Genomic DNA, 15,544 nt, shown 5'->3' with positions numbered 1-15,544 from the left:
GTAGGTCATGCAGGTTCTCTTACTTTAAGCAAAGTGAGACCGCAAGTCAAACTAACCCTGTGATAGTTGGATTATAAACTATCATGGACATATTTTATGTGGTAAATATGTTCATTTCGACCTATAGTAACACTTAAACCTGCTTTTACATACATCTGTGCAGAGAAACAGAAAATCTCCTGTGATTAAAATCAGGATATGACACACTATAGTACCTGTTTGAAACTATCTTACAGTTTAAGCTGATTTTTTTTTTTTTTTTGCCTGAGAGACCCTTCAGAGTGCAGACATCATTTGCAAAATCAGCTCAGCTCATGTTTTTTTCAAGTGCTCAAATTGCATGCAACTACTTTTTTTTTTTGCCAAGCTCTGCATCACTGCATTTGTACCACAAGACAGATATTTCCCTTGACAAGTTTTTTCCAAATCCAGTGCTTTAAGTGCAGGTGGAATAATGCTGTGTTAGCTGCTAATGGCTGTCCGAGAGGTCATAACGACTCCATTTGAAGGAGGCTGGTTTCTCCGCCGACCCGGCAGGTCAAATCAAATGTAATTGTGCAGTGAAAAGCAGCGCCTTGCTTTGTGTTGGCTCTGCTGACAACCTCCAGGTTTAGCATTCAGTTCTCCTGCTGGGAGGAACACAGGTTTGCAAGGACAAAGGCTTCACCTGTCAATATATCACACTGACTGGCCAGCCAAATGTACCTCTGCTCTCCCTCTCTCTTTACCCCTCTCCCTCCTATCTCTCTCCCCCTCTGTCACTCTTTCATTCTCCGTACACCCGTTCTATTCCAGCCTCCTCTACCTCAGACCGTACCTCACCTATCTATCCATCCGTCTTCTGTCTTCAGCCATCTATCTCTCACTCCTGGCATCCTTCTCGTCCTCTTCCTCGCCGTCTCTCTCTCTCTCTCTCTCCCTCTCTCTCTCTTTGTGTGTCTTTCTGTATCTTCCTCTGCGCCAGCTCACACTGCCTTCGTGTGAGTACTCAGCTGAAATGTCCTGAGGGACCCAGTTTCAAACACAGGAACCAGAAACATATGGCACATTTTCAACTCCCAAGGTCAATTACAGCTATTTATCCAGAGATTGCAGCTAAATTTCCCAAGGTTTCTTCTAGATTTACCACAGATTGCAATGTGTGTCTGTCACATTTTAAATCAGGCCAGTTTCCTCTGCTTCTCTCCACTCCCTGTGACTTTCCATCAAATATTTCAAAGGCTTTCAAGTGGGTTTTAGACATGTTTTATCTCTGGTTATCATGTGCCCCATCTTTTTTGCCTCAGCTTTGCTAGGTCCAAGTGCCGCTTGCAACACAAATCTAATAACATGTAAATTGGAGATAAGCCCAGATCCCTCCAAGTGATATTTTTTACATTCATAGTTTGTCAAGTCAATTCCTGGGCCCCTGTTTTAGCAGCACAACACATGAGGAGTGAGAAAATTAACTGGATAGGTGATTCATCATTGCTAGCACACTGTCAAGGACTCCCTCTGCAGCTATTGAGAGCAGGGTGGAGGAGGAGGAGGAGGACAGAGAGAGAGAGAGGGGGAGGTGAGGGGGGCGGCGTTGTTTTAAATTATGGCATTTCATTCAGAATGCATTGTATTTACAGCGCCCCATTTTTATTTGTGGCTCCTATTATCCACCGAAACAGTTGTGCATGAAATGTTATTTGTGACAGGGGTGACCTGCGAGTGTTTTTCCACAGTATTTCATAGTCGGGGCCTTAACTGTACCTTTACCGTACGGTAAGCACAAGAGGCTGTCACAGCTGCTGTTGGCAGCCTCGCTAGTGTAGAAATATCACCTGGAAACAGAGTACTCCATTCCACCGGCCCCCATCACTCCAACGCCTGTCACTGTAATTAAGTTGAAGTCAATGATTCTGGAGCGATGGTGAGAAATAAACATGCAAACACATGCCAGCATTTGCAGCCAGGCTCAGAGAGAAAGAGGAGGGGTGGGGGGTGGCATCAGAACATTAGAAGCACACAAACCCACAGATCTCGATCGTGTTCCACTGGAATTTACATTTGAGTTTCATTAAGCCAGTTTCAATTATATTGATTAAATTAGTCACCTATTAGCTTCCCATTTCTTTTTTCTTTCCTTTCTTTTCTTTTTTTATTTTCTTTTTTTTAAATGCCGGTATTTATGCATAGCTCCTGGTGGAAATGTTATCTGACAAGAGGTGCTGTACGGTAGTTTGAGTCTGTCGAACAAAACATGCTGTTTGCTTTTCCCAGAGCATGACAGGTTGTTTCCCCTGCAACAAAGCCATCAAATATTCTCTGTGATCCAACATTGTGTTGGAGGGGAGGCCTGCTGAGTGGGAAGCCGGAGTTTGTTAAAGCAATGATTTATGATTAATGCCAACACTAAATAAGGGACAAAGTGCCTACAGTACAAATCAATTACAAAGCTACAACAGCAGACCTTTCCCCGAGGTCTACTAACGTCCCTAGTTGTTATGGTGATTTTATTGGAGGTGGGTGATGCATGTATGTAATGCATGCAATACATCTATATCAGCCTGAGCTGGAGCCAACTGTAATGCTTTTGATCTTTGATTAGTTATTTTATTGAGATAAAATGGGACTTTCATGTTGTGCCACTGTATAAGGAGAGTGTATTTTAGATCTCCACCCAGACGCCCACCTCAAAGCGCACACAGGACTGCACCAAACAAAATGAATTACCACAGGAGTGGCTTCTTAAAAGTAGGCAATTCATTATTTTTATGAAGTCAAATTATAAACAAATTTTAATCCATTAGGCAACCATCCATTCTAATTAATCAACAGGAGTGAACTCCATCTGAAAAAGGAGAAAGGTTGTTTACTCTCTCCACGGACCAGCGGTGCATATTTCACCATCTTCCCCACACAGAAAAAAAAACAAAAAAAGCCTTCTCCAAATTACAAACCTAAACTGTGAATCCTAACACTCGACTTTTGGCGCCGAGATGTTTCCAGGGCATTTGCAGATGCTTGAAATAATCTCCAATGTTTTTGCTCAATCTGCTCTGAGGATGGGTGAAATAAATACTTTAAACTAATTAATGTAAGACCAGCTGTTCCCAGCACTTGGCTGGCGCTGGTGAATATTGATGGGAGGGAGAGGCAGGGCTGTTCAGCTCTACTCGCTGTTTGTACAAGATTCAGCCTGCCACATAAACAGATATGAATACTGGATGAGAGCAGAGAGGTGTTGTGCACAACACAGCCAGGGCTCCACATTACAAATAAAACTTTCCCCTCTTTCATTAGATTAACAATTAAACAGCTGATGGCGGAGACTTCCTGCGGAGACCTTTTTGGATTGGAAGTGTTTGATAAACTGTCTCCCTGCAAGATGGTAGCACTTACAAATTATTGGCTTGATAAAAGCTCATCGGACAAAAACATGTGTCAGATGCGATGGGGCAGCAAACGGCAGTGTCTGACATACTGTTTTAGTTTGACCAGGCTGCACGTGTGTCTGCCGGTCTGCCTCCTGCTTTCTCTCCCTCCCTCCCTCTCCTGCTCCTCTTTCCTCCTCTGAGGCCTGGTAGAGAGGCTGGACAGCAGATGGCAGGGCCCTACCCTTCTGCCGGTTGATGAATGGAGGATGATGTCATCTTAGGTTTGACAGGCACCCGTGCGTGCGTACACAAAGGAAGCCCGAGCCTTTGGGGTCAAACTGCCAGGCTGCTTCTGATTTTGGAGTCCGCATGACATATCTTGAATGGGGGAAGCTGGATTTATGTGCCGGTTGATATTTTTTAACCCCACGCTGAGGCCTTGAGAAGAAGCAATACGAAGGAATCTCCCGGGGACCACTGAGTCCGCCATATTTCTGAGGGGTGGGGAGAACCGGGATTGGCCACTTGAGATCAATACACACCCAGTCATTGCTACTGGTTGGGGTCAATATGTGTCAGCCTGGCCAAAAACTACTTATGCATTTGACCAGCTATCTTGTTTTCAGGTTGAACAAACTGTTTTTTTATGTTATTATTTTTCTTTGCAGAGGACAACCCGATGTGTACCCCGACAGCGAGAGACAGCTACGAGCGGTTGTCATTCGCCGGACAGACTCTGCCTCCCGGCTTCCCCTCACCATTCCTCTTCCCAGACGGCTTGTCATCAATAGAGACTCTCCTCACCAACATACAGGTATTGTCCACTGGCTGAACTGTGCCCTTATGTAACTCCAGCATGCCCTCACAGTTTATATAGTTAACAGCTTGAACCTTGTGTAGCAGGACCTCCACCTTGTCAACCTTAAAGAAATCTGGAAAAATCCACACTCATTAAATGTTGAAAGGTGTTGTTTGTAAAACTGTAGCGCCCGTGAAGTTAACCGTGCACTTTAGTTTCTTTTAGTCGACCGCACCATCACCGCAGCTGTGGCAGAGGTGGACATGCTTACAGCGGGTAAATCCACTAACAAACAAACTACTTTTTGTCAATGAGGGTTACATCAGTAAAAACGCTGAACAGAGCTCATATTTCCAGCCAAAGAAAAAAACCAAGCAGGTGTTTTTTGCTCGTTTCAGAATTTCAAAAAGCCATTTCGATCTCTTTAACATGTTTAATCCCGTCTTTGCCAGATCTTTATATGATTAAAGACTCAGTTGGGCAATGAAATATAACAAAACCCTGGTTTCTGCACGATTTAAGGCTTTCCATATTTTCCTGGTGTCACGGCAAAGCCCGTAATACACGCTTCAACCCACTAGAGGGCACAGAGTCAGTGTCACGTACGTTTGACCATTGAAGAAGGCGGTCACCTGTCGAAGTAAAAAGAGTGAAAAAGTTCATACAGGGAGGAGGTCGAGGGTAATCGGACAGGACAAACACAAGACGGTCGTGGGAGAAGTGTGTTAAAGTCCCAGAGTCGGTGCATGAGTCAGGTTTCTTCCATCGGTGGGCGGGGCATAGTGTCCTCTGGTTCCCAATCAGATTCAACGCTCACCTCCCCGCTGCTCGTCCAAATATGGTCACTTCTGGCACCAAAAACAACCAGAATCCGAACTCGAGGCTTCAGAGCGGTAGTTCACGAACCAGTTCACAAAATTACTTATTTTTACCCAATCTATAATCCCAATCCTAAATTTTAGTTTTTAGTTTTTCTGTCTAAATCTAACCAAACTGCGACTGTGTCACATTCAACCCAAACCGTGATCTTTTCCGACACCCAACCACTTGGTTTTTGGTGCCTAAACATAACGCACCTCAATGGTCACACCAGGACGAGGCAAAATGTGCCACTGAGACAGTATCCTCTGCTGGACTGACGGGTGTTTAACATGTGGCATGATATCGGGATGATTATGTACGTCTGACTTTTAAAGTTCTATGTAAGAGCTCAGTTTCTGTTCAAATATAGATGTCATCCACATCCTCCTTGCATTTTACGTCAAGGACCACAGATACACTTTAGTCTGTAAATGTGCATACCTTAACACCCATCTACTCAGAGTGCTATTTAGGCTTGAGTTCAAACAGCCTCAGTCAGAAAGATGAATGTATTTGCCTTCTGTCTGAGTGTAATGATGTGTGTACACTGCTGCCCTTCTCATTGCACTTGTACCATTGGCGTCAGAGTCCCGTTTCTCCTTTGGCTCCGCGCGGTAATTAGAAAGCCGCAAAGTAAACCCGTCGCGAGCTCCCAACACTCCTCTAAGTCATCTTTGGTAATGATCTTCGCTTTGAATATTTATATACAAATCAACAAAATGAAACCAAGCAGAAAATTAAGATAAAGCAACTTAGACTAAATTGGGGTTAGAAGAAGCAACAATTAGTAAGCTATAGCCCAGTGCATTTGATATAATTGCATGTGGATGGGGAATAATTGTGAGGAAAATGGCCGTCCAGCTTTCGCACGAGAACGCAGCATCTTTCGGGGCTGTCAGGAGTGTGTTTGGAATGGCAGTAATGTAATTGATACATGATGAGATACTTGTCATTCATATTATTCATTCCTGCTGTGCCGTGTGAGGATCTTAAGACTAGACAAGAGGCTGATACTGTGTTTTTATTTGACTATTGTCAGCCGTAGAGTTGTGAAATATAAAAACGCAGGTCGTTCAAATGGAGAGAAAAGAAGCTGATGTTGACTTTATAAATCTTATAAAACAGACTGCTGCTTTGATCGCAGGTACTTCAGTTGTAATGTGGCGATGCAGACCAGTGTTCTCCTCCACAATCAATCAAGCAAACCTCTCCTCTCTATCCTGTTAGGGTCTGAGCAGCTCCAACATTGTTAGGTCTTTCAACACTTGTATTTCACAGCTTTGACCAAAAGGGGTCAGACATGTCCAGCACTCTCACATCAGCTGTCTTTATTAGAGAAAACGTATCATCACTGAAACTCGGTCCCGTGGAAGCTGTGGAGGAAGACGGTTGCGCTGAAGGATAATGACACGTTCACAGATAAAAGAGGAGTTCAGGTGGCGATCTGACTGAAAGGAATCGCGTAGCAGCAGTCGGCTTGTGGCCCGACATGTTCTCCGCTTCACTACTGTGGGCAGCACAAAGAAGTGCTGTGACATACTTTCGGTGTGGCTCGCTGTCACTTCATCTTGAAGCTCTTAAATAGCCCACATCACTCTCTCTCACTCTCTCTCTCTCTTCCACCCTCTCCTGCCCCCCCTTTTATTTTTATTTTTTCCTGTACATCTCTGTGTGTATATATTAATGTGTGTGTGCGTGCGTGCGTGCGTGTGTGTGTGTGTGTGTGTGTGTGTGTGTGTGTGTGTGTGTGTGTGTGTGTGTGTGTGTGTGTGTGTGTGTGCGCGCAGGGCCTGCTCAAAGTGGCAATTGACAACGCGCGGGCTCAGGAGAAGCAGGTGCAGCTGGAGAAGACGGAGCTGAAGATGGAGCTGTTCAGAGAGAGGGAGCTCCGGGAGACTCTGGAGAAGCAGCTCGCCATGGAGCAGAAGAACAGAGGTACACGCTGACGACTACCTGGCACTGTCAACCGTGTGTGTGTGTGTGTGTGTGTGTGTGTGTGTGTGTGTGTGTGTGTGTGTGTGTGTGTGTGTGTGTGTGTGTGTGTGTGTGTGTGTGTGTGTGTGTGTGTGTGTGTGTGCGTGCGCGCGCGCGCGCGTGTTATGCGCGCCTGTAAGTGTACTCAGTACTTCACAGGCTTGTGCTCATGTAGAGCTGAAAGCTCTTGAATGTACGTACACAGCTCTCCATGTATGTGTAATGCTTCAGATCGAAGCGGACACAAGCCGCCGCGTGCTTCTTTGGTTGCACAGAAAGTGATCGTGTAGCTCTGCTTCTGCTGCTCATAGTCAGTTAACATAATTGGAAATACACATTCAATACAAATTCACTCTGAGTCTCATGTAAAATGCATCAGAGTCGTCGTTTATGTTTAATGAGAGAAATTCATGAAAAATATCCCATTAAATTTTTCAGTTAGCTTTAATTCCCTCTAGCAGTTTGCTAAGTCACAGTCAGTATTTGTTCAGGTTTTATTTTTTAAGAAGATCTTTATATGTTATGAAATATTTAGCTTTACTTGATTTCATTTTTCTATAATATAGCACGCTGGATTTAAAAAAACGGTTATTATCTTTTCCTGCTAGAATATGGCAGTAATCACATTTCACTTAAAAAAAAAACAAATCTGGCTCCTCTAATTTGCCCCAGAGCTAAAAAAAAAAAAAAAAAATGTTGTCACTGTGGTCTTTCCCTCATCTTAGCAATCATTCAGAAGCGTCTGAAGAAGGAGAAAAAGGCCAAGAGGAAACTCCAAGAAGCTCTGGAGTACGAATCCAAAAGGAGAGAGCAGGCCGAGCAGACTCTGAAGCAGCCCTCGCCATCTGACAGCATGCGCTCACTCAACGGTCAGACACTCCACAGTGAGACCCCGTTACTCTACATAGCACCATGTGGCACGGCTTCTAGAGGGACCAATGATTTCAGTTTTTCAGGAGGTGAAGGAAATACTGTCACAGATAACTTTACCCTTAAAACAATGTTAATAAAATGACATATCTCCGATCTTGAACCACGGCTTATCTCATCTCGTTTAAATTGCAGCTTTCCCATTGTCAAAAAGCCCATTTCCTTTCTATTCTCATTATGTCCTGAGAACTTTGTGCTACAACTATAGAATGTTTTCATTTATCATTATCATTTAATCAGCCAGTTATGCCGTTGATTAACTGATTAATCGTTGAGTTTGAGTGATTAATAGTTCAGTGGCAAATGTTTGGTTTTGCCCAACAAATATTCCCAAACCCAAATATATTCAGTTGACAAATTGGGCCCGACTGATGCTGGATTTTAGGGGCTCGGTAGCAATTTTTAAAATGTATTCTCTATATATATACACAGCACATATAAACAGAGGTTATTTTTGCAATGATCCCTCACATGTTGTTATCAAACACGTTGGACTCCTGTAGTGAACATATGTAACGGAAGCAGGATATTTTACAGTGTATCGTCCACGTGGACATCAGTGCACGGAAACAGTAAACTTCACTGGGAATATGAAAATTATACATAACTGTATATCAAGATAAACACAAATAGAACATTTTCTAACCGACGCCAAACATCTTTTCTGCATTATTTTCTGTTCAAGTTTTCATATCAGCAAACACATGCGCTGATACCAGTAAGTCTTCGATGATCTATTAACAACGATACACATTTAAGATGAGAAATCACTGAAACAATTATTTCCGATTATCAAAATAGTTACCAATAGTTAATTCACTTTACTGTCCATCAATAATTAATGACTGGACTAATTGTTTTAGCTCCAACGTGCACAGGGTACCGTATCTGTAGCAGTACGTCAAAATGTACCGTAACGTCACGAGTGTACTCAAGTGATACATATCTACAACATTTTTCAGGTTCAGGTAGAAAATGACCAAACACATTAACTCAAGTAGTGAAACGAAGTGCAGGTATTGATGTTTGATGTTTGATGTGACATCTCTCGCTCACATAGTTCAGGTTTCATACACAAAAACTGGATGCGATAATAAAATTCAAAGGAAAAACTCACTTTAATATGTCAGTCAAGTAATGCAGAGCTGTTTTATACACTAGCTCTGCCACATCAAATCTTCATTTTTATTGATTCTTTCATCATCAGCTCAATGGTCTGCAACCAGCAGTACACATTATGGAGTTATTAGAGCAATTAGGAAATCTAAACATGATTATTTACACTCAATTTTATTGCTGTTTTACTTTTGACACATATATATCTTACTACCTTTTTAACCATTTCAAGCAAACAATTGACTGCAGGGTCTTGGTTTCGCGGATCATTCTTCAATCAAGGATTTGGATTGTCTTTCATTTCATCGCTGATGATCACAGAGATTCATCCAATGCAGCAGAGATCTAGCTTGAAGGCTTAGTCCCCTTGTTTTGAATGAGCGATGCTGTGAAGCTGGCAGTGTGATAGGTGGATGTCAGGGATGTTTAACGGTGGTGATCCCTCTCTTCTCTCAGACTCTCTGACCCCTGAGATGGAGAGTGACCGCAGCAGTGGAAGAACAGATGCTGAAAGGACAATACAAGGTACAGGGGCTCAGATGAGACAATAAATCTCTCTCTTTCTCTGGCTCTCACTTTTGCTCTCTTTCTCTCTGCACCCTCTACTCTCTCGCTCTCGCTCTCACACACACACACACACACACACACACACACACACACACACACACACACACACACACACACACACACACACACACACACACACACACACTGCTTCAGTTTATGAACATTAGTGTTTCTGTGCCTGCTGTTCAGACATCCAGCTCACCATCTGGGCCACAGCGCTAGGTCAAGATCATTGGTTTTGTGTAGGAATAATATTGTTCTTTTACTCGCCTTTTAGTGGCTCTGATGCTTTTAGGAAAAAAAATATCTTTGTCAGGACAAAACTTGCCAACAATATGGGAGGCAAAATAGTGAGCCAACTAAGCAAGACGGTGGCAAGGAAAGGCTGAAGAAGTCCCTTATTTACAACTCAGGAAGCATTAATGAGTCATAAAACCACCAAAAAGCAGTGGAATCCCTCCTCTGATAGTCATAAACGGGGCAAATCAATCCATTTTATGAATAAGCCTTGTACATTTTTAATGGTTTGTTTGTTTGTTAGCCTTGGGGGTGCAGTATGTGTTTGGGGAAGGGCGCTCCGGCGATAACCTCTGCAGACTGTCTGCTATCTGTGTTTACGCAGATACAAGACACCTTGCAGAGGTTGAATATCCTCATTATTACTCGAACGTCTTGCTTTAATACGCCTCGGCTGCGTCCTGCGGAGAACCGCCCTTATCAGTGGGAGAGGTCCCAATTTATCCGGGAAAATGCTGCATGTAATTTGCTGTGAAAAGTGGAACATTTTCGTCTTTGCGTGCGAGAGAATAAGTTGGGCCCCTTTTAACTCTTTAATGTTTGATTAGTCTACTTAAAGTGATATTTTGTGAAAGGGCAAAAATAAGGAAACGCCACGAAGAGAAACGATGACTCCTCCTTAATTAAATGTCATTCAGTCACTGCAGGGATCTGAAACAGTCCAAAAAAAGGAAATCCATATGTCATCATTTAAACACAAAGATAACTCAGATACAGAGTAATTATAGCCCTCTATTTCATACCAAATTAGTATATTTAGCCCCTTTAATTCCTAACATTTTACACTTTTATGAAGAGCTGGTTCTTTGTAGTGTGATCGTATCAAATGAAATGTGTTAAAGCTTTACTCTTTAAAGGACAGCAGCCATTGTACCGCCTGAATGTACAGCGGAGGTTGAAATGAAGCAGAATTCTTTTATCTCGTCACTAATAGGAGCACCATGATACGAGCACGGAGCATATGATTTTTTTTTTTGCGGTCTCTCAATCACTCTGATCGTCGCCTTGAAGAGTGGAATGAAGGCGGAAACCGAATAACAGGCTGCACTTTGTGTTTTGTTCAATTAGAGAAGCATTTGTCTGCCACCCATGTCTCCTCTACTCTACTCTGCAAAGCCTCGCTGTATAATTAACCTCGAATGGCAAAAAATGATGTTGATAAATTGCACAAGCAGAAGGGGGGAAAAAACAAGCCTATCACTCGCATGAAAGCCGAGAGAAATGTGCGGGCATATTCTCAACTCCAAACTCGGGGAGGCGAGTGGAGGCAGAGAGGCAGAGAGAGAGAGAGAGAGTGAGGGAAAAAAAAAATAATGAGGGCATAATTTTAGAGAACTAATTATTTCTATTTGTCTTTTGTCACACTTCTCTAATTCTGCGATATTAACACAGTCTGTGTTTATTAATTGCTTTTACAGTGTTTTGAATCGGGTCCAAGAGGGAGCGTGGCTCTTTTCACAGGCAGGCGAGCTACTGGGACTGCACCTCGCCAGTTACTGCCTGGCAACGGTGCACATGCGAATATCTTCCCCCAGTATCTCCTCTGGTTCCCTGCCGCTTCCCACTCGATGTGTTCGGCAAGTTTACACGACCCTGTGCGCCGAGATAAAGTTCTTTGTTGCAAGATTAAACATCAAAACAGTTAAAGTGAAATTAAAATTAAATGAATGAATGTCACTGAAGCAAAAAAGACTGTAATTAATGGATCCCTTAATTGTCTTCATAAAATATTTGCATGGGCATAATTTGCATAATTTACATGTATTAATTAATCTTTCAAAGGAATTTTATGCTGAGAGAAGCCAAAAAATTCCCTTTGTTTTATTTAGCATCTAATGAAATATTTATTCTCTTTAATGAACTTTTCATCTTGATTTGAATATAAAAATACTAAAGTTTTAACATATTTTAATGAGACAGCCTTTCACAAAACAGCGTGTCAGGACGTCACCCGTTTTTCTAGGCGTGTATGTAAAGCAGATGTTTCGACATTTGCACGAAGATTGCACAATGATCGGAATCCGTGAGATTTGCTCACCGAGCCTCCTCCCAAGTTTTAACGCTAATTTAAGAAGTACAATGCTGCCATATCGAGCTTCCTCCTGTCGGCCATCAAACACTCAAATCGTCTTTGTTGTCATTAACGCCCCGATGAATTGCTCCCAACTGTGAGGCGGGCAGGGAGGTGATGTTCTGTCTGCTGCCGTCACGAAAAGGCGTGCAATGTGCGCGCGTCAAGTTGTGCATCCCCGGCCAGCACTCAGCACTCTCCCGGTGTCGCCGTCCCTCCCCCGACTACCCCCCCCTCGCCCCCCGCCCAGCCCTCTCCCGCCCCCCCCTCCCGCTCGCCAACCCCCGTCGCTCTCCTTTGGTATCGCTGTAATGACTTTTACACAGAACTCAGTGGTTGTTGCTTGAATAGAGGCAGCCAGAGTGCAATGCCTTCGAGACCTACGGCAGCGCTGGGTAATTAGCCTGTGTGTTTGTACACCCCACCTCCCTCCCCCACACACACTGTATACACACACACACACACACACACTGTACACACACACACAACACCCTTTTGTTGTCTCCACTCTCTGTGCTCAATACATTAAAACACAGCTTAAAAAAGAGAACAGGACTAATTGATTAATTGTTGATAATGTAATGAGTATTGATTATAAATTGATATCAAAAAAAAAAATGTGTCTTTAATTATAGACAGTAACCTGACGCTGAGATGGCTCCCAGCAGAGGTAAAAGCACTCTTAAGACATCGTAACCAGGTGTGTTCTCCATGACTCTGCAGCCCAGCGGTGGAGCGCCGTCTCTGATGTCCTGCCCGGCTCGTGTCATGTCCAACAACTCGCGCTGCTAAATGTCTTTGTGTGCGTCTCTCTTTAACGCTGAATTATTTAGGCGTGCTGCCATAGAGAGGTGTGCTTCTTAAAGGCATTACTGTAGCGTTCAGCCGGCAGAGGAAATGTGGAGGTAATAAACGTCAAACACGCTCCTGAGCGGTGCCTAACAGATGCTTTTACCAGCTCAGCGGCGGAGGCAGCGCTGCTCGCTCAGGCGAACACTCAGACAAGAGTGTTCGCTGGAAATGGACAGAGCTCGTTAGGTTGGAGGTGTCTGCAGATAGCGCAGCAAAGGAATGTCTGCCGTTCTCAATAAACACCATTTCCATGCAGGAGACGTCACTTAGAGAGCGCTTTACATCGTGAGTGCAGTATTGTGTTCAAACAAGCATATCAGTGGAGATGTCTTAAACATGTGTGGCATCCACTTCTCATGCCTGGAGTGCAGTTATCAGAGCTGCTTTTACATTGTATGCTTTGTTGGTAATGAAATATGCATGTGGCGGTGTAATTATGTTTGTACATCCGGACTGATGCACTGTACATGATCTTAAAGACATAAAACCACTTGGAATTTGTGGCGCTTTTTCTTTTCTTTTTTTTCTTCCCCCTCCTCGACTCCACCAAGTTTTTTGAAGTGAGCGACTCTACGTGGCACTTTAATCGCGTTCGTCACGGCTGCTAACTTTGTCTTATCCTGAAATCAGTTTATCAATTCACAGTAACGCCGTTGAAATCGAAAAGACTTGGGGGCAACATTTCAAAGTTACGTTTCATCAACAATCACATCCTGAATAGTGCATTTGCGTCAGCAGGATGTTCGCTGTTGGCTAATCTTTGGCTCCTGTGTGTCCTCTGTTGCAGATGGAAGACTGTTCCTGAAAACCACAGTGATGTACTGATAAGGCCGTGAGGAGCTGGAGGAAATAAAACAAAAATTTCATAAATAAAAAAAAAAAAAAGAAAGAAAGAAAGAAAGAAAGAAAGAAAGAAAGAAAGAAAGAAAGAAAGAAAGAAAAGAAAACCCATGAAGATTCTCAAGAGCCCTTATCCAGGCTGATTTAGTAGTGGAGAGAAGTCAAGCTGCTTGCAGGAGTTCAATGGAAATGCTGTGTTCACCCAAAATGCTGGAGGAGGTTGAGTCTGAATGTAGAGTAACGAGTCTTTTTCCGTCACCGATGCCAACGGGAAATAATTTGAAAAAGCAGGTTTTGACATAGGAGGTTGGCTGATGTGAAGGATAAACATATATATTGAGCACAGTAAAAAAAAATGTACCCGCGGTACATTGTTGGTAATAACTCAGAAATTCACAGCACTGAAGATTTTTATACTGTATCTCAGCCAGCGAGAAAAGCTTCGAAAAAGAAATTCGACTGAAGTTTTTTTGTTTTGTATTTCAAATTGAATTTTGAGAAGCTAAAAGCGACACGTGGAGATGAACCTTGTGGAAAACATCAACAACGACGGCAACAAACAAACAAAAAAAAGAAAGAAAATGTGAATCTATCCATGTGTTCATCAAAAGAGACGAGTGATTTTCATGTTTTCTAAATTAGATGATAATACAATCAAGTTTCCTTTTTACCATTTGTTGTATATACAAGATCTGATGATAATGATAGGAAAACTCACTCTATTGAACCCGAGTGGATTGATAAGGTATGTGTATATAACGTTAAGAGGTATTGTGTATGCAGTAGAGCTATTAGGCAAACAATACCACCATTTATATAAACCTACAGTTTTTGTTTTGTTCTATCTCTGAGCCATCATTCTTTCCTATAGCTGCCATTTTGGTGAGAAAGCATGCAGGCATGTAAATGTTTGTCCTGGAATTATGATATTTAATAAATCCTATATTGTGCTGAACAAATACTCGGGTTGACTTCACTCGAGCCCGGATGATTTTGAAAACATAATTAACAAACATTTCACTTTCAAAATGAAGACTTTTGCTGTCAAATAGTACTGTAATCTTTGTAACAGAGGTAATATTTCTTGGAATTTACTGTACATTTTTTGTCATGAGACACACTCAGAAATCAGCACCTCTCAATGCTTTTTTTAGAAAAGAAAAAATATTCGGTCAAATTATTACTATCACGTGTCAGCTTGAGAAACAATCAGTCATGATGCAACTTTTCCAAACGAAACGCCATTTATTGACATCCCCGTTTAACGTACACACTTACACTTTGTTTCATTTTTAGAGTGTTTCATTGTTACCTGATGAGAAAAGGGAAAAAAAAAAAAAAAATACTCCTAAGTTCTAATTTTCCTGTCACTTTCCCTAAAGACTTTTGACTTGTTGCTGAAACACCCCCGTGTATATTCTCCAGACATAAGCTGATGTCAGTCCTTCAACTGCAAAACCAGTTTCGACCTTATGTGTTACAATCAAGGAGAGGCGGAGGAGGAAGTGGTCCCATGTTCACGATGTGTTTGTTCTTTTGGTTCTCAATGGAGTGTCTAGGTCTGTTGTCACTGATAACTTATATAGCTTCTCGAATCATCTCTTCATTGTACTTCAAATTCAAATAAAGTTAACATGTTGATGATAAACCATGCGAGTTAACTATGTTGCCCCCCCCTGAGGTGTCGTGGACGCTGCTCTGTGCCGGTTTTTGACGGCGACGTTTAACATTCCAGATACAGATACCGCTCACGCGCACGCACACGCACACGCACGCACGTGTAGATCATCGCAGCTGAGCCAGCCGAACGCAGAGGCGCTCATCGTAGACACGTGTCTGAGGGAGGGAAGAGGGGGGAGGGGGGGGGGGAAGCAGCCGGTTTCTTTGCGA

The 15,544-nt window shown here is 42.7% G+C and overlaps 1 protein-coding gene across 9 annotated transcripts in view; it reads left to right on the top strand.

Moving 5' to 3' along the window:
- dachd (dachshund d) overlaps nucleotides 1-15,302 on the top strand; it is a 94,134-nt gene extending 78,832 nt beyond the window's left edge. For 4 of the 9 annotated variants that reach the window (XM_069706952.1, XM_069706950.1, XM_069706954.1 and 1 more), the window contains 5 exons: nucleotides 4,016-4,161; nucleotides 6,795-6,942; nucleotides 7,707-7,850; nucleotides 9,484-9,552; nucleotides 13,602-15,302. In XM_069706952.1, coding sequence (XP_069563053.1) covers nucleotides 4,016-4,161; nucleotides 6,795-6,942; nucleotides 7,707-7,850; nucleotides 9,484-9,552; nucleotides 13,602-13,639 — 545 coding nt within the window. In that variant the 3' untranslated portion in view covers nucleotides 13,640-15,302. Of the gene's footprint in view, nucleotides 1-4,015; nucleotides 4,162-6,794; nucleotides 6,943-7,706; nucleotides 7,941-9,483; nucleotides 9,553-12,597; nucleotides 12,633-13,601 lie in introns of all 9 variants that reach the window. The other 5 variants (XM_069706951.1, XM_069706948.1, XM_069706955.1 and 2 more) reach the window with 3 other exon arrangements.
- The last annotated feature ends 242 nt before the right edge of the window (nucleotides 15,303-15,544 follow it).

Source organism: Brachyistius frenatus, unplaced genomic scaffold (assembly GCF_029030835.1).
Source record: "Brachyistius frenatus isolate BFR_SWC_R1_liver_20210118 unplaced genomic scaffold, ASM2903083v1 Contig_66, whole genome shotgun sequence".
NCBI lineage: Eukaryota > Metazoa > Chordata > Actinopteri > Embiotocidae > Brachyistius > Brachyistius frenatus.
The sequence above is the reverse complement of the archived record's forward strand: the minus strand, read 5'-3'. Positions and strand labels throughout refer to the sequence as shown.